This window comes from Emydura macquarii, unplaced genomic scaffold, assembly GCF_026122565.2.
Source record: "Emydura macquarii macquarii isolate MOO-44397 ecotype Brisbane River unplaced genomic scaffold, CSIRO-AGI_Emac_v2 contig_1146, whole genome shotgun sequence".
Taxonomy (NCBI): domain Eukaryota; kingdom Metazoa; phylum Chordata; order Testudines; family Chelidae; genus Emydura; species Emydura macquarii.
Window position 1 is genome coordinate 15,400,629 of NW_027131283.1, and position 19,944 is coordinate 15,420,572.

The following is a 19,944-nucleotide window of genomic DNA, read 5'->3' on the forward strand; positions in this document are numbered from 1 at the left end:
GACCTTTCAGACAGATATAAGAGAAAAAAATAAGGTATGTCAAATTTGGGCTCAAGGACCCTGAAGGTGTCTCATGTAGGTTACAGCACTGTATTCCAGCATACTAGAGTATAGGATTCTAGAGGAGGATCTGATTCCCACTCAAATTAAGGCAATCTTCCAGAGAAACAACATTCCCACCAGTGGCACACAAGCCACTCCAAATTTCCTCATCCACAGGGCTTTCAGTGTCCGTTTAATAATCCCCTGGTCACCAAATATGAACTTTGTTATTGATACTTCATTTAATAACTAAAGCCTATATTAGGTTTTGGTAGGAACACTGTATTTACTTTAGTCACCAACCTCATCCATATTCAGGGAGGGAGGGAAGAAGGGACCCAGGCCCATGGCTTGCAGATTATTTTTTTAAACTCTCAACAAAGGATCAAGGCCCTCTAATGCACTTAGCCACAGTCCCAGCTGCTCTCCCTCTCCAGAGTTAAAGTTCCCAGTAAAGAAAAAGCAATATTCGCAGGGCTTGGTGACTACAATAATAGCTAAAAACACCTCATACAACAGACCAATATAAAGAGAAACCAGATAATGTGGGGAATCAAGTGTATCAGGCTGTAGCCACAGGAGGAAGAATGTTGAAGGGTGTATTGGTAACCCATATGTTATCTTTTTAAAACAGGAGACAGTGTGGTCTTCTAGATAGGACATTGGACTGGGAGTCAGGATATCTGGATTCCTTTGCCAACCCTGCACTAACCTGCTATGTGCCCCTGAGAAAATACTTCACCTTACTTTCTCCATTTGAGTAATTAAACTTACTGTAATCTATAAAATGCTATGGGCGCAAAACACTAAATAAGAGGTAAGCAGAAGGTTATGACATTATCCATGCTTAGGATTACATTGTTTGACATCCATAGTTCCAAGAAGAAGATGAGTAGGAGAACTTTACCTAAACTCATGGGACGAACATCTAAATGGGTATTATTTTGCCTTCTCCCTGTTATTAGTCTCTGAAGTGAGACAGGAAGCGCTAACCCTGAATGAGTCCAGAAATACCTTCCCAGGCCCCAAATGAACTTGCTAAAACCTTAGGTGTAGAGCATCACAGAAGAATGGGCCAGGGGAGCTGTCCAATCAGTGGGAGCTGTTGGAGTAGCTGTTAAACCATCCTAGTTATTGCCCAGGTCAGGTCAATAAAGGAGACAACACCACATGCCACAGAAAAATACAAACAAATATAAAATTCCTATTGTAGTGTCCAGAATGATCCAGTTCTCATAGTCTGAGAAACTTCACCACACTTGGACAGTAAACAATTCAGTTGTGTTTTACAGAGAAGGCGTTTGTTGTAGGAGGGTTTATCACAATCAGGTCAGGGCAAAAGCCAGTTTGGCTTCAATCCAATTGGAAGGGTCTTTTTTTTTCTTCTAGTGCACATTCAGTAAAATGAACCGGAATACTGTGACTACTCAGTGCTGTTTGCTATCTGAGATTGAATGCCCTGCGTTATATTTTGGGGTGCTGTACTGACGTTTCCTGGAATGAGTTTTCTGGAATGTAAGTTCACTGCTCCCGAGGGATCTTCACCAAAAAATAATGTATCTCTGAGGCAACCACAGCGCTGAAAAAGTACATTAACATACAAACTTTATTGTCTGGTGAGCACTTAAGGGAAATGGAAGCAAGCAAATTAAAGATATGCAAAGAAACTAAAGATATACTTGTCATCTAGTGACTGCCACTCCACAGGGAGGGGAATGAAGAGGGCAAAGTAGTGTATCCCAACCCAGAGCCTGGCAGGCTGGCTCAGGTTACAAATTGATTCCTCTTACTCTTTTCCCTTTCCTAAAAGTCCACACTCCTTAAGAAAGTTAAACCACCTCATTTTGTCCCAGGTAACCCTGAGTCCCATTCTGAATAAACTACCACTCAGTGTATCAATTTGTATATTTCGCATCTCCTTACTGAATGACCCTTCATTTGTTCAACCTCGATACACTCAATACTCTCTCCTTTATTTTATATTTTCTTCTGTCTCCTTTTGCTTTTTCTCCTCCCCCTTTTCTCCTCCCCATTCCTTAGCTTTCCCTCCTCCCTCACTGGCTTGTTAAAAGCTCTCCCAGTGTTCCAAGTTAGAAAAAACTTTTTACAAGGTATCAGCACTTTTCTTTCATTAGTGGGTAAGGAAGGATGAAAACTACAAAACAGCAGTCGTCTTTTAAAGTTTAAATAGACAGGTCTGAAAGCCTGACCTTGCTTTTCCATTTTAGTTTACTCTTCCAGAGAGGCACTTGTTTGCTTGCTTGACTGATCATCAGGAAGGGTAAGTTGGAAAGTTTTTACTTTGTTTGATTTCAGGAATTTTCTGTTGTTTTCCCCAGTATTGGAGTATTTAAAACACAACTGTAAAAAACAGCTAGACATTTTTATGAAGTTGTCTGGTTAAAATTTCTAGAGATTTTTTATTTGATTGATTTTGTTACATTTTAAATATTTCTATAAATCATTTTAGTTTTCAACTTTTAACCTAGTTCCACAACAGGTAAACTATGGCAACACTTCATATGCACAACTGGATTATGGGATTCTTTATTGGACACGGGTAAATAATTCAATGTAAACAATTTTTTAAGTCTAAATTTGCTACTTTAAGAAAAAATAATAATTTAAAAATAATCAGTTTGCCGGAATCCCCTATTGTACTGAAAAGGTCTCAGAAGTTAATAAGAGTGAGACCCTGTCCTAAGTGTTTTCCATTTGCCTTCCCCCACATTTTGCTTTCATATGGAAATTTTGATTGATGTTTAATAGTTTGTGCAAAGCAAGGTTCTTAATTAGTTGCTTTGTTAAAATGCTGCTGCTACTAATCTGTTGATTTTCACGTGGTCTTGCTGAGTTTTTTTCCCCTTCTTTTAAATGGATGTGATAAAATCCAGACGTGTGTTAAGGATTTTTTTAAGCCAGTTTGTATATGGTTACTCTGTGTTAGCAACCTCAGTTAGGGGTTTTAGAGGAGCTGTGCAGCACTCAGGCATCTGCCTCACCACGCTGGCAATGCCTGTGAAATTTCTCTAAGGGAAGCAGTCTGAGACTAGTCCCAATATGTGTCAGGATAAATTTCCTATAATCTGCCTTGAAAGCCGTAGTACAGGACTGAAGAGGAACAGAATTCTTGGGCAGCATCTTTCACAGAACTGTCTGACTTTTGTCTGAAGCTATAGCAGACTGCAAGACTCCGGCATGATTCTTTATTGTTGTTGTTGCCCGGGTGCTTGCCAGTACTTAAAGAACAAAACTAGGGGGATAAAGAAGGGGCTTCAGTTGAAAATCACAGTCATGTTTTATTGTGCCCAGCTAGGATTTCCCTCCATCTGACCTAATACAAATGACTAGCCCTGCAGTTTGGGGTATTTTCCTATCAGAATGTTCTCTGAAAGTCCTGTAAGTTTCATTAAAACCAACAACAACAAAAAAAGACCTGAGGAATAACTTGTGTCTCCGATTTCTGTGTGTGTGTGTGTGTGTGTGGAGGGAATTTGCATTGAGCCTTTCATCTTGCCATCTTAACATCTGGACAGCACACACTGTGCTGTAGAACTCCTGAAGCCCCCTGACTTTGAAATGTTTACTGAAGTGTTTCCCCGAAAGCCTTCAAAGCTAAACATTGGCACTGACCCATGATACCTAACAATCATACAAACAGGAGAAGGATGAGCAACAGGCTGAGTTCAAAAGGGGAAAAGGAAGGATGTAATGGATTTGATTTGTAGCAAATATGTATATACATACACTAAACATTGTAAAGTCCTTTCAGCTCTCATTTATATCTAGCCTGAAAAGTGAGTAGAGTCCGATAATGACATCAAATGAACCTCACTTTAGGTAAAAAGACACTTGTGGCTTTGGAAGTGTTCCTAATGAAACAATTAATACTCCTTCCATGCTTCGAATATGTCTAGTGTGGTGGTACCTGGATACACATTTATATGACATTTTCTTTACATGTTAAACACGTTAAACATTTTCTTATACATGTTAAACATAAAGGGACCAAATTCATGCCTAGAGTAAGTGGATGCAGCTTTCATCGATATCAAAATGATCTACAGCCACTTCACCAGGGATGAATTTGAACCAAAACATGAGTGCATGGTTCATAGGTTGTTAATGGGTTTCATCAACTGGAGCTCTGACTTATACAATTGGAAGTTCTTGTGTTTTTTCTGTCTTGCATTTGGTCCTTCTGTAAAGCTCCATAGAGGTAGACTAGGTAGAAATGAATAAGCTAGGTGAAAAAAGAGCAGCTAAAGATAGAGGAGAGCATCCATCAGTGGTTATGAATACTGGAAGCTTGGAAAAGTAAACAAATTAATGCTGGTTATGACTGTTAAGCTCCGATTGCTATGCAACCTATAGGGTGTCTTGTAGGTGCAATTTTCTATCCCTGAAGTGCACCCACAGAGCTACAAGTGAACTCTCCTTTCCCATGGAATGTCAGAGTATCGTTTCCCTAATGTTTGTGAGATTTGATAAATTTAACATTTAAAAAAAACCCAACACCCTCAACCCCTAGCCTCGTGCACCTTAGCTCCTTTCCCCTCAGGTGTTGGCTGCTTTTGGGGAAGGCTCAAGCTGCTCAGTGCTCCCGGAGCAGGAATCCTCTAGAAGCCTGTTTTGTTAGTTATTTATTTCAACATGCATTTCAAGGGCAGGCTTTTGCAGGAGTTTATGGGAGGGCCAGAGCTCTTGGCCCATCTCCTCACTGCTCTTGCGGCTGCACAGTCCCATTTCATATCCCACACACTTACTGCACTGCAGCCCCACGCCTGATCTGATCATTATCACGTGACCTACTGACACTGCAGTCAGACCTGGACACTCAGAGTGCCCTGTTCCCCCTGGAAAATATGAATCATATGACATGATGAATGCCTTCCACAAAAAAAAGTTTCCGAATTTCTCAATTGTGGTGTATAAATATAATTTCTCAACTGCAGTAGTTAGATAAAATTTCTTTTACATGTGGTCATCCAAAACTAATACTGATTAATACTGTCATTTCTACAGCATATTCTCTGTCTCTACACATACACAGTAGAATTGAGCTGAAATCCATCTATTAAAATGCTTTGCAGGCCAAGTTCTATATTAGGCCATCTCAAAACAAACTATATAATCATATAAAATAGTAATGAGTAAGAACTTAGACTACTTACATGCCAGGCACATGTTTAAGTACTTTGCTGAATTTGGGTTCTATCTATTTAACATCATATCAGCTATTGTGCTCTGATTCAATCATTCCATTGGGATGACATTGCTAAAAGAAGTCTAAATCATGAAAGGTAAGAGATATTAGAGGCTATACACTAAAGGAGCTCTTTAGTTTTAAAGCAATTTAAAACAGTTGAACATTTAAATAGTTGTTGATTGGAGAAATAGAGTAAAACTCTTGTAATATCTAGTAAACAAATATTGTAAATTGGTTAATAAAAATACTCATTCAGTACATGGAAAATAAGCAACTTGGATCCAGTCATTGAATTGTCTCGACAACAAACTAAATACTGTGTTTCATAAAACAATAGAGTCCACTTAAACAAAGAAATAATATGTTTCTGCCATCTCAAGGTTATCTACTTAACAGCACAGTGTTATGAACTGATGTGGGTTTTTTATCACTGGCAAATGCTAGTGTGTAACTGATTCCTTTTTTTAAAAAAAAGTTTGCTTTTCAGAACTATGTATGAGTAATTCAAGCAAGGAATGTTTCCTTCTGGAGTCTGTATTGCCAGAGGATATAATGAAACTTAACAATTTTGCATGCTGAAACAAATTGAAAAATAGGCGATAAATTCTGAAAATACTGCAGGTGGGGGATTAAGTAAGTCAAAACTGGAGTATATCATTTTATATTAATGGACCCAAGTGGAGTGTAATTAAAAAGCAAACAGCCTACAATTGCCTAGAAATAACACCTCTTCTGTTTTTTTAATCATACTTTCAATCTGAAAAAACATTTACACTGTAAAGAAATCCACTGAACCTGGGGAAAGTCTGCTAGTACGGTATTTTCAAATCATCCCAAAACTGGTTAATGAAATCAAGAAGCTGTTATTTGAAAAAAAGCTGCCTTTGTCTATTTTCATAGATAGGACATAGAGAAAGGAGTTTGCCTTTTAAACAAACTTAATATATTATACAAGACAACAGACTCTTTTCTGTTTCAACAATTATAGCTTAAGAAGCAACATTTTATTTATGTAACATAACTTACCCTCTTTTCTGATCGAAAGATTCGCTGCTGAGCTCAAAATTTGTTTTCAGAGAGCCTTAAATTAATATACCTGTCTTCTTCTCAGTCAAAATGAATCACTGCGGACAAACATCTTTCCCCAGAACTAAAATGAGAAGGCAGAGAAATACTTTCTAGAATCTTCCTTGTGGAGGTTGATACATGGCCGCTAGTGTTAAATTCCAAAAGAGGCCTGTTCCTTCTACAGGACTAGTTGCATGAGAAAAGACTAATCATGTGAGGAACGATTTCAAGGCTGTCATAGGCAGTCCTTCTCCAGACCCCAAAAAAGATGTGTCCATGTGGGCTAAGGGGGTTAGAAGAGTTTCTCAAGGGCTCCAGGATAAGAGACAGCAACCAGGAGTATGTCCTTTAAACTCTTGCCTCCTCTTGATCCCTCAGCCTGTTTCCTTTGGATAGGAGGAGGAAGTAGTTCATTCATTTAGCAGCAGTTGCTAAGGTTGCCAAACAGTTTCCATTATAACCCCTTATTTTCATTCATTCCTGAATTTCCAAAAAAAATTCTCTTTGGGGGTCTGAAATTTCTATAATAAGTCTAAGGTGATGTTTTTTCCCCCTGGAGAAAGTTTAAAGAAAACAATTTCAACCATTTCTGGATTACGAGTATGTGAAATGTAGAACTTGGCATGTAAATAACCCTCACAAGAATGATCTAGTGTGAAAGAATCTGGTTGGGCGTTAACAAAGTTATGAATATTGGAATATCTTTTACTCAGCTTGTGTGGTACTAAATGTCACTATATCTGAGAATTCACACTTCCAAAGCGATGCTTCTTTTAGGTGCAAAAATGTCAATGTCTGTTCGATTTTCCAGGATACAGATTTCTAAGTAGATCGCCATGCACCATTCGGTCAAAAGTCAACAGTGCTTGTTGCCTCTGCCAAGAATCAAGCATGCACAACTGACATTTCATTACATTTTCAAGTATTTGTGTATTCACAGATACACTGCATAAGGTGCACAGGATCTAGAAATGGATATTTCAATATCAAGTTGAGAGAGGAAGTTAAGCTAGCCTTATTTCACTTCTTGGAATGCATACCTTTTACTTGCACACTGCAAGGATGGTGCATTTGTTGAAGGCACCCGTGTGGTACTTATATGATTACCAATGGGGGAGATAGGAAGAATTTGCTTCCCTTTTTATCCATTATTTCCTTTCTTTTTTTCTTTTAAAGCAATACATAGAAATTTAAATGGAAAAACTATACAATAAAAAGCTAAAAACATCACAAAAGTAAGGAAGTCACAGATAAGTCAAGAAATGCAGAAATTAAGGTTCCACCACTATGTCAACCATAGCTTGGCTACATTCCACATATTTAATATTTTCTCCTCCTGTTTTTTGTGTTAAATATATACATTGTGAGTCATCTAAAGTTAAGCATGTCTGTAAATGTTTTCAGCTTTGGGACCTATAGTCTTAAACATATCACATGCAGTATACTGGATGTGCAAGTAGGCTGAGTTAACCTTGCAAAAAGAATTTTAACATATATATTTTGTGATTTTTATTATTTTAATTGTAGAACCTTAACATTGCTTTTGAATGATACTATAATGTGTTTTCTTTTCTTTTTTACTGAAGTGTGAATGTAGTACTTGTGAAGATTGATCTAGATTGCTAGTCCAGGAGTTCGAAATTTTCTGTTTATCCCTAGAATACTTGGGCCATGCCAATGAAAACTTCCTCAGACTGCTTTTCCATTGTGCCTCAGCTTTGATCTGTCTCATTCAGCTTTGGCACCTGTACTGAGACTGAAAGAAGGATGCCAATTAGTGCCAACTGTGATGGCAATTTTCATTGTTGACTGCTTTCCAGTGAAAAGTGGAATGAAACTGGCAAACTCATTTCCCATAGGGCACTGAACTATAATGCAATATTTAATTTGTCATATATTTTAGTTACATTAAATACAAGTCTACAAATGAAAGAGAAATACTTATGGTGAGATCCTCAGTTAGTGTAAATCAGTGTAAATCCAAGTTCCTGGAGCTATACCAGTTAACATTATAGTGTACCACCCGTTCTAGTATCAGCAGAGGATATAGTTCTATATTTTGTGCACATGGACTTCCTATAGTGTCTTCTATTTGTTACCTCATCACTGGACCTGCTATTATGAAATACTCTCCTTGTTGTAGAAGGAGAAAGTTGTTCTTGATCACCTAACTATCCCTCTGCAAACTAATGTCCATAAACCAAGATAAGGACCCTGTTATGCATAAATCTACAGTTGCGAATACAGTTAACATAGCTTTAATTATTACTATTTTTGCTTTGTTTTTAGCCTGCATCCTGGAAGATGGGTGACTGGAGTGCCCTAGGCAAACTTCTTGACAAAGTTCAAGCATATTCTACTGCAGGAGGGAAGGTATGGCTCTCTGTCCTCTTTATTTTCCGAATCTTGCTGTTGGGGACAGCAGTGGAATCTGCCTGGGGAGATGAGCAATCTGCTTTCCGATGCAACACACAGCAGCCTGGTTGCGAGAACGTCTGCTATGACAAGTCCTTTCCGATTTCTCATGTGCGCTTCTGGGTTCTGCAGATCATATTTGTGTCTGTACCTACCCTCTTGTATCTGGCGCATGTCTTCTATGTCATGAGAAAAGAAGAGAAACTGAACAAGAGAGAAGAAGAGCTCAAGAGTGTTCAAAATGATGGTGGGAATGTGGAAATGCATCTCAAACAAATAGAAATTAAGAAATTCAAGTATGGAATTGAAGTGCATGGCAAAGTTAAAATGCGAGGAGGACTGCTCCGTACTTATATCATCAGCATCCTCTTTAAATCTGTCTTTGAGGTGGCCTTCTTGTTGATACAATGGTACATCTATGGGTTTAGCCTGAATGCTATTTATACTTGTGAGCGAGAGCCATGCCCACACAGAGTGGACTGCTTCCTTTCCCGTCCAACTGAGAAAACCATCTTCATTCTCTTCATGCTGGTAGTGTCTTTAGTGTCTCTGGCCTTGAACATCATTGAGCTTTTCTATGTGTTCTTCAAGGGTGTCAAGGATCGTGTGAAAGGAAAACCTGACCCTTACTCTCCCTCTGGTACCGTGAGTCCTGCCAAGGAATGTGGATCCTCCAAATATGCTTATTTCAATGGCTGTTCCTCTCCCACTGCCCCCTTATCACCCATGTCTCCCCCAGGCTACAAGCTTGTTACTGGTGACAGGAACAATTCCTCCTGTCGTAACTACAATAAACAAGCCAGTGAGCAAAACTGGGCAAATTACAGTGCTGAGCAGAACAGAATGGGACAGGCTGGCAGCACCATCTCCAACTCTCATGCCCAGCCCTTTGATTTCCCTGATGATCACCAGAACACTAAAAAACTTGCATTGGGGCATGAGCTGCAGCCCCTCACCCTTGTGGACCAAAGGCCACCTAGCAGAGCCAGCAGCCGAGCCAGTAGCAGACCTAGACCTGATGACCTGGAGATCTAACCCTTCCTAGCTGCAGTACTTGCTCAACTATGAAATGAAATGCATTGGAAGATGCATGTGGTGTTCATTTTGTTCCAGTGGAGGTGGTACTTAATAGTCTCAACCGGGAGTTTTTAACAATCATAAAAACTTTTAAGTTACTTGGTATTTTCTGGGGCTGTAGGGGTGGTGTGGGGGTGGTACAGTACACATTGGTATTTAATGCAGCTGATTTAAAGAATTTAAATACTAGAAGAGAGAGAGAGAGAGAGAATTAGCAACAATAAGGTAGGGTTTTGTTTTTCTAGAAAAGTTGTAAATATCTGTGTGTGTGCGCATAATGTGTTAATTTCTAAAGTCTTCTGTTATACTGAAAAAAAAGAAAAAAGAAATCACTTTTGTCAGGATGAAGTGCTGCCTGAGGTGAAGATATTTTTTCCTGTTGAACAAGTGAAAGACCTAGGATTGTCTTTGATCATTTCCCTGTCAAGAACATTCCATTGTTAAAATTTGCACTTTGAAGGTAAACTTCTTGTTTCTATCCTCTTGGTGTCAATAGATTTATGCATGGATAATTTATATCCTTTGAATCACATCAGCTAATATTTCAAACAAGGCCCACCAAAATCCATTGATCAGATGCTTCTCAATTCTTCATACAGGTAGATTTGGTTGTGTGTGTAACTTGGATGTTCTGCACACTCACATCATTCCTACAGTATCATCCACATTCTGTTTTCTAAAGCAATATACACATGCAACTGCTCACACATACAGTGTAATGAAAGCCTTAAAAAACCGTTTTGCTACCACTTGCAGATTTAAGAGTTGGAGTCAGGCAATCAAGCCAACTTCTGTTAATTCCATCACACATGTATGTGTATTTGGTGTAGGGAGGGAGGTGATTCCCTGGAGACATGCATACATGATACACATTCTCAAGCATATATTGAAAAACACACACAGCTGCTTACAGTTGACATTTCTGGTGGTATTTGTGAAGGTGTGGGCCACTATGGTGTTTACATGATATGATTCCTGCAGTGCAAGTAAAGCACGTCTGACTTTTTTTATTCAATATCATATTTTCCATGTATCTTATGATGGATACTATTGTTTTGTTAGGTATGAATAGAGGTTTTTTTTAAAGTGTCTAATCCTGTAGACCTTACTCTGGAAAAACGCTGTCAAATGCCAATGAGAGTGTTACCAGAGCAAGGACTGTAGGATAAGAGCCAAAAAGTAGCTGTGATGCTCTTGCTGGCATGAATGATTTTCTTTTGTAGCTGTTAGAGATGGAAAAAAAAACATTAGATCATTTAGTCCATCTCCCTGTTATGTAATAATTGATGCTTGAATAATAGAGATTATAGTACTGTAAACAAGCTTTAGTCTTTAATGTGAGAAATTTAGAAGAAATGCTTTGAGTTGGATTAATAATAAAATGTGCCTACATGAATTTTGCAGTAACTGTTTTTATGGGTTTTTTTTCGGTTCTACATATATACATATACTCCACTGTAATATTCTGGTCCAGTCCAGTTTTGACAGTTAAATCTTTCTAGATTAATTCAGCAATTTTGATGTTTGCACTTAGATTTTGTTTGGAATGCAAGTGAAGCTGAAAGGGTTTTTAAAGAGTACAATTCTAACTAATTTATTTGAAATATATGCTAAAGAAATCTACCAGTTTCTTCAACCACATTGCCTTTTAGCTCAACACAGGTCAACCAAGGGAATACATAGCTTGGTTTCATTGTGCAGTAACACAGATAAAGGGGTTTGTTTAAAACATTATGGTAATTTGTTTGACATTCCATGTTAAACTACTATCATGTTCAACTTCATTGCATGTATGCAGCCATAGTCTATCAGATCATGTTGTCTGGAGAACATACTTTAGTCAATAAAGTTTTAATTTAGTACAAATCTGCTTTCCAATTGTCTTTTACTTTGGCACACGTCTGGTGTTTATTCTTTGTCTCAAGATTATGGGGTGATGCAACAGTTAAGGATTCATCCAAAGCATTTCCAATACAAATGCAGTTCACATGGGTTTATATAATGGACTCACTCTCTCCCTCCCCCTCCTCTCCCTCCTGCATTGTAGGTATGCACGCATTTTCAAAACAGATTTACTCAAGTTTAATCTGATTTAAAACTCCTGTGTACACAAGGAGTACACCCTAAATTTGCTTTGAATTGAAAGTTCACTGTAATCATCGAATCAGATTCCGGTACCCTGACTGAAATTAAATTGATGGGACCACAGATGTAGAATGTTCTACTCCACATGAATCAGTGCATCAGACTCTGGCTGATAGTTTGGGGATATATGTTTAATTATATGCAAAATATTAACAAAGGATAGTATCAAGTCATAGCTTCTTTTAAAAAACTGCGTTATACCTGTTACTAATTTCTCAATGATAGAAGCAGACAAAGAATGTCTCTAGTCTACATTTCACCATCCATGTTGTTTGTTTACTTCTGCACTTCTCACAATGAAACCAGACTAGTTAATTTAACTTTCTGGAAAAATCCTGGCCCCATTATAGTCAATGAGAGTGTTACCATTGATTTCAAAGGGCATTGGGATTTCTAAACAGTTTCACTTTCTGGTCAGGTCATCCTTGCTGAAAAATATGTGCAAGAGGAAGAGACTCTGAATATTCTGTGCAGATCACTCCTTTGAGAAGGTAGGGTTGACAATATTTGTGGAAGAGTCAGGAGACAAGGCCTATAATCATAGAATCATAGAAATGTAGGAATGGAAGGGATCTCGAAAGATCACTTAGTCCATCCTCCCCCTCTAAGGCAGGAATAAATAAACCTAGAGCATCCCTGACAGTTGTTCTTCCAACCTGTTCTTAAAAACCTCCAATGACAGGGATTCCACAACCTCCCTTGGAAGCCTATTCCACTACTTAACTGTCCTTAGAGATTTTTCTGGTATCTAATACAGTACTCCAGCTGAGGCCTTACCAATGCCGAGTAGAGTGGGACAGTTACCTCCTGTGTCTTATACATGGAACTCTTGTTAATGCACCCCAGAATGATATTAGTCTTTTTCAAAACTGTATCACATTGTTGACTCATATTCAATCTGTGATCCACTAGAACTCCCAGATTCTTTTCAGCAGAACTACCACATAGCCAGTTATTCTCCATTTTGTAGTTATGTATTTGATTTTTCCTTCTCAAGTGTAGTACTTTGCATTTGTCTCTATTAAATTTCATCTTGTTAATTTCAGGTCAGGTATACCTGGATATATCAGATTCTGCTGGAAACGTTGTCCCAACCATGAGGATCTATGATCAGCGACTCAGATCTGAACTCAGTGTCTCTCCCAGTCCCCACTCACTTGCCATGCCACTGTAATTTCAAGCCCATCTCTAGGGAGGTCAGATAGCTTTATTTGCTATTTCCACAGTTTTTTGTTCTGCCTTAGGCTGTTCAGTTTTCTATGGAGCCTTATCTGGCCCTTCCACAGGCTCAGAAATAGGGGATATGTGGTGTGCCTAACTTGACAGAATTCTGATAGCTTTCTTTCCATTCTTGCACTTTTTTTCTCATTGTGCTGTGCAGAAGTTGGGGCATCCGGCCTTAGTTTAATTCCCTCCCCCCCCAGATTTTCCTGCCTACTCAAGAAAACTAGAAGCTGTACCTGCTGCTGTAATATGGATGGGGCAGGCGTTACCCAGAGAGTAGAGAGAGATTCATTGAAGCTTAATTGACAGATGCTGCAGCCAATGAAAATTTACCTGTTTAATATATGCAACCCTATTACGCCCTAAACAGATACATTTATATATATACCGAAATCTAGGATTATGTAATTTCCAGTCTCTGGTTCAGGCCCAGCGCTTCTACTAATCCTTTACATAACTCAGTTTTCAAACTAAGCAGTGTAGGGCAAACGAGGTGGATGAGGTAATATATTTTAATGGACCAACTGCTGTAGTGTAGGGCAGAGCATTTTCCTGCTTCTTACAGCATTCTCTTCTCTTAATATACCTGACAGGGCTGACTTTTATCCGTGGCTCAGAAAATACCTCTGAAGAGCACTATTTTTTTAAAGCAGTAGACTGCACCAAGTGATATATTTCCACAACATTTTGCTGAGGGAAGATTGTCTCCAGACTTCCTTAAAGGATTTTATCCTAACCCTCTACCAGTTGCTCAGTTCAGATGTTATAGCCAGATCTCCAGCTGATTCTGACCATAGCACTGAAGAATATGGCTCTGGAAGGATCATCCCAGAATGTGAGAAATCCTCTGATAAGACAGAGCTGGTGTAGAGGATTCCACACTACCCTTCTCTCTGCTGCTAACAGAGGGTGTGTCCAGAAGAATGAGGCCATGGCTGGGAACCCACTACCCTGAGCCAGTCTCTGGCTGTGGTTGCTGCCCCTTGGAGCTATTCCAGGATCCTCCTGGTTACTGTAATTTATGCTTGGGATTAGCTTTGCACACCATGGCCCCAGGATCAGGGGATTGCAAAGTGAGTTTTACACCACCACTGCTCTCCCCTGACTAACTCTGTGCATCTGGGCCATAGTCTAGGATCTACCTTTTCCCAAACTCTGTCTCTCTTGAAAACTGCTTCAAGTGCAAATTCCAAGATGCTGGTGCATCACAGGGTGAGAACAGTAATAGCATTTCTGATCCTAGTTAAAAACTTCAAATGTACCCTTATCCTTTGGTAGAAATTAAAGGAACAATGTATAAACATGTCTTAAGTACTTATTATTAACAGCTGACGTAAAGAGCTGTCAGGAGAAGCCATTTACAGTGCACAGCTACAAGTTTTATTGGCCCTGCCAAATCCAGGAGCTAAGCTATGTCAACTTTCCTGGCACCCTATTTGTTAACTAACTAAATATATACAGCGATAGAGTACTCTTGTAACATTGACTAGTACCAAAATGCTCGTGTCATGCCATCCCCACAATGCTCAAAGAGCTGCCGCCGATGCATCAGCATGTTGGGATTTAGAGCTGGGCTGGAGGTAATTTTGGGGGGGTCAGAATCTTGCCATAGACAATTTTTAGGGGTTAGCAGGATACAGCAAAGAGGGTCGTGTGACTGATTACTGATTATGGAATATGTGTGGCTAAATATCCTCATGCCAAATAAACAGTGCAATCCCTGCTGCACGAATGAGAAGCAGAAGTACCTGGATAATCAGCTAAGACGTGAGACCTGAGACCTATGAATGGGGGCAAATGGGCAGGCATTTAAACTGTTCCTCAAGACAGATCTAGTCGAGAGTTGCATGTTTCCTATGGGAATAGGTGGGCTAGGGGATAAAATATTCACACATTTTAATCCACGTAACAGCTCCTATCAACTTCAATGGTCAAATGCTCAGGCCCATGAAGAGAGATGTTAACATCGAATGTTCATGAACTTAATCCCACAAGAAAAGCTTGTGCAGTTGAATTGTTTAGTCCTGCTCCACTGAGTTGTGAACGTACTCAAAGTCATGCAGCTTCCTCATGACTTTTCATTTGAATTCAATTAAGTGGCAAGATGATTTTTAAAAATTACTGTCGCTGCTTTGTTACAAAAAGAAAAAAAGAACCACAAATGTCATAAACATGTAGAGAACTTGGTGTCAGACCCCCGAAGGGCTAGACTGGGGCAAATAGCCACAGCCCTGCATTGGAGCAGTGCAGTGTTGCACCGATCTGTGGAGTACCATGAGGCATTGTGGCTCCTGGATCTCCTTGGTTGTGCTCTGGGGTGATGGGGGGATGTGATCTCTCACACCCCTTTAAGAGGCACAGGGGCAAAGCCAACTCCCCTAGCCCTGCTGGCTTGTGTAACGCAGAGGCAGAGATATGGCTCTGCCTACTTTCTGCCCCTCCCTGCCCATTTTCTGCAATGTTGCTCACAAAGGGCCAGATCAAATAATTCAGCAACAGCCCCATGCTCCTGAGCTCCAGCTCCTATGTGTGCCTATGTGTGCTCTGCAAGGGTGCAGAGGGTCTTTATCGATCTCCCTTGCCCTACAGCATAGATGTGTAAGGGGAATCCATAATTTGGCCCAAAATAAATAAAACTAAGGGAACGATCACATTGGAAGATAAATGCTCCAGCTGGTGTGATCATGAAACATGCAGATTGGAACTCATTAGCAACGCTGGCCTCTCTTATATGTGTGCAAAAACTAAATGGGGAGAAAAGAGCATGGAAAATATTTGAAGGGATTATAGAAACCTCTGGATACTTTAGGATCTTAAAACCACCGGTCCCTGCTGAAACAAGCACTTTCAGTCGCAGCTTCTGCTGAGTCATGGAGTTTGCTGCCTCTGAAGACTCTGAAGCAGCTTGGCTCAAAGTTGAAACTGTTCTGGAATCTTACAAACTGACACTTTAAACACAAGAACAACCTTTTCTATACCATTCACAAAGTCATTTACATCTTACGGGGGTACATTCCTCAGCACATAAACACGGCAGCAGGACCCGTTCAAAACACGGCATCAGCCTTCAATTGGAATGTTCCTAGCTTTCATCTGGGCGTCATAACCCTAACATTGATTCAATGTGTTTTGTTGCCAATAATCTAAAAGGTTTTCTAGCACTCAGCCTGAATTCATACACCTTTGTGTTTTGGAATCTCATGGTAGTTGTCTGAAAGCTAAATATAAAGCCAACAAACAGCCACCTATACTCTTGTGCGCATAAAACTATATCTCTTGAGCCAGATCCTCAGCTGGTGTAAACTGGCATAACTTCACTGAAGTCAATGAAACCATATTGATTTACACTAGCTGAGGATCTGGCCCAAGCCTAATTTAGTAAATCAGAATCAGGAATGAAAGGTTGGAGATGCAAGTCATGTCTATAGCTCTTTATACATTATTCCCCTAACTACTTCTTCTACTCAATGCACTGTCTTCCCTAAGGTTTAATCAACGTAGCTCTACTACCGCACCTCCCAAGTGCAAATGAACTGCCTTCCTGTAAGATGGTGCTGTACTACTGTGATTTACCCCAGTGTAGTGTGTCTATGTTAGGGTCTTGTACTGGTGTACCTGGTTCCAATGTACCTCTTCTATACACAATGTTTGACACGGATTACACCCTCTGGCTCCAATCCAGCAAATATATCTGCTCAGATGGATCTGCACAGAGCCCCCCTGAAGCTGATGGGGCTCTATGTGTGTGCTGGGGTATGCCTAGGCAGATTAATTGGCAACATTGGAGCCTATTTTTCCTCTCTCTTACTTAGTATATTATTTTGCCTTCTGGTCAAAAGGGGGCTTGATTCCTGGGGAACGAGAAGAGGACGAAGCTCATGAAATCTCCATGGATATCCTGAGATTTGCTGGAGAACAGAATCATCTCCACAGCAACCCTGTACCTCCATGCTGCCTACTGACATCCTTAGTCTACATGGAGTTTGTGCTGGCTCTTATGCTGGCTACAGCATTCGATCATCTAGTGAGTTGGTGGGGCATTTAGAGTGCTGAGAAGAAAACTAGATAGATAACCCTGACTCATAGACGTTAAGGTCAAAAGGGACCATTGTGATCATCTAGTCTGACCTTCTGCACACTGCACCCACTTCTGAAATAGGCCCCTAACCTCTTTCTGAGTTACTGATGTCCTCAAATCATGGTTTAAGGACTTCAAGTTGTAGACATCCACTATTTGCAGTAGTTTAAACCTACAAGTGACCCATGCCCCATGATGCAGAGGAAGGTGAAAAACCTTCAGGGTCTCTGCCCATCTGACCCAGGGGAAAATTCCTTCCCATCTCCAATGGTGATTAGTTAGACTCTGAGCATTTGGGCAAGACCCACCAGGCAAATAGACCTCTGGGAAAGAATTCTCTGTAGTAACTCAGGGCCCTCCCCATCTAGTATCCCATCTCCAGTAGTTGGGGATTTTTGCTCCCGGCAGTCACCAATGGGCCACATGCTATTGTATGTGGTCCCAGCATATCATCCCCTCCATAAACTTATCAAGTTCAGTCTTGAAGCCAGTTAGGATTTTTGCCCCCACTACTCCCCTTGGAAGACTGTTCCAGAACTTCACTCCTCTGATGGTGAGAAACCTTCAACTAATTTCGAGACTAAACATGTTGATGGGCAGTTTATATCCATTTGTTCCTGTGTCCACATTGGAGCTTAAATAACTTCTCTCCCTCCCTGATATTTATCCCTCTGATGTATTTAACGAGCAATCATATCTCTCCTCAGCCTTCTTTTGGGTAGGCTAAACAAGCCAAGCTCTTTGAGCCTCCTCTCAGAAGACAGGTTCTCCATTCCTCAGATCATCCTAGTAGCCCTTCTCTGCACCTGTTCCAGTGTGAATTCAAACTGACAGTATTGCATTATCTAGTTTATTTCCGGTGGGGTTTGAAAGAGAGAGAATGTGAACAGCAGCCAAACAACTGCAGAGTTCTGACTACACAAAGGAGCTATAGAGAAGCATCCATGGGATTTGGGGGCAATATACAGAGCCTGTACTCCTCCCTTCCACTCCATCTGAGGCCTCTCCACTGATGGGGGCCAATGGGATGATCAAGCTCTACATATTTGTTTAATAAGTCTTCCACACCTGCTGCTACTCCCCTCTCCATTCATATAGCCCTGCCCTGCCCTGACTTACTTACATAACCCTTTATCCTTATGCACTCCCTTCCCCTTCCACACATATGCATTCCATTTTTCATATTGTAGCAAATCTCTCTCACAGCCCCTCTCCCCCATCATATGGTAAGGGGGCATTCAGAAGTTTTAGAATAGGCTGTTCCTCTGAGTATCTTTTAATAAACTTGTTGGCATTTAAAACATTTCTCAGCTGTCTAGGTTTGAATACATCTTGCTGGTTTTAACCATTGTAATTAGGGAGTTTTGTCTGGACAACTTAAAAACCCATTTTATATCTCTCTTTTCAGCAGTCTATACTTGCCCGGGTCTCTTTCTTTTCGGTTGCACTTTATCATTTAGGCAGAGAGCAGAGGAACTGAAGGTTCTAGTTATCTGCATTTCCCAGCTATAGTGAAAATAGTGGGATATGGAGTTTGTCCAAACCCTCTTTCCACCTTAGTCCCAATGGGACTTAAAGATAGGCATCCCCTGATGACTCTGCACACTATATAAATAATAATAATAATAACATTTAGAGAAGCATTTATATAACAATTCTCATCTTCAAAGTGCTTTGCAAACATTGCATCATCTAGCATCATCTCTTCTAATAATCTGGGAACCCTCTCTCATCCATTGTGGGAGCAAAGACAAGAGTCTGAACAGTCTCAGAAAACTTCATGAATAACCACCATCACCGCAACAAAGAAATTAAATAGAAAAGGTGATCTAAGAGAATTTTAGTGATTCATGAATGTAGAGGATCCTTAGCTAGCAGGAACCAAGCTCACCAAGTTAAGAAAATGGGCAAGTTTGCTGTGCTGGCAATCAGCTAATTTAGGTCTCCAAACACATTTCATCTTGACCTGTGATTCAATTAGGCTGGAAGCAGATCACAGGTAGGTTAGCTCATTTACATGGAGTCTTCACCCTTAATTATCTCTATGTTATTTGAATGTGTCCACCTTTCTTTTAATACACAGGCAAAGGCAGTGCAGACATAGACGGAGCTTCAGAGATACATTGCCATTGACTTCAATGGGACTACATGGGCAGTCAGGTACTTCTGAACATGAGTAGGGCATCAGAAGCTGGCCTGAGGCTAACATCCATCTTTAGATTATGATAGACTATTCAAACAGTTTCTAGCATGTGCATTACATGTCCTTTTGCATACCAGTTGCTTATTCTTGTCAAACTGGTGAGGATTTTCCTAAGAAGATCACCCTGTCTTTGGTTTGCAAATGGTTTCCACCCTGTAAAGAGTGTTTGCTCTTGTGCTTAATTTTTTTTAAAGGAGCATTAAGGAATCTGGTTTATCTGAGGATAAACATGTCAATACAGAACATTTTGGATCAAGAGAACTCAGAATACCATTGGACCTTCATCCGCCAAGGCTCCTACTCTAGTGCATACTTCAACAGCAGAAAGTTGCTTTTTATCAAAGATCTTTTTTTTTCCACATAGAATTAATAGAGCACATAAAACAGAATGCTGTAATTCTAGAGGAATATTTTGTAATGCTTTCTTAAATCATGAAGTATGTTGAATGGAAGCTGAGGTATAATTTTAAACCTGGATGTTAA

At 40.0% G+C, this 19,944-nt stretch overlaps 1 protein-coding gene across 1 annotated transcript; it reads left to right on the plus strand.

Annotated features, from left to right (window-relative positions):
- The first annotated feature begins 2,164 nt into the window (after window positions 1-2,164).
- GJA1 (gap junction protein alpha 1) lies at window positions 2,165-11,214 on the plus strand. Its single transcript, XM_067546669.1, has 2 exons — window positions 2,165-2,323; window positions 8,609-11,214. The coding sequence occupies exon 2, from the start codon at window positions 8,624-8,626 to the stop codon at window positions 9,767-9,769; it is 1,146 nt and encodes a 381-aa protein (XP_067402770.1). The 5' UTR covers window positions 2,165-2,323; window positions 8,609-8,623; the 3' UTR covers window positions 9,770-11,214.
- Window positions 11,215-19,944: the final 8,730 nt, after the last annotated feature.

Excerpts from the sequence above, each read along its gene's own strand:
- GJA1 (XM_067546669.1), top strand. The coding sequence starts at position 8,624 with ATGGGTGACTGGAGTGCCCTAGGCAAACTTCTTGACAAAGTTCAAGCA.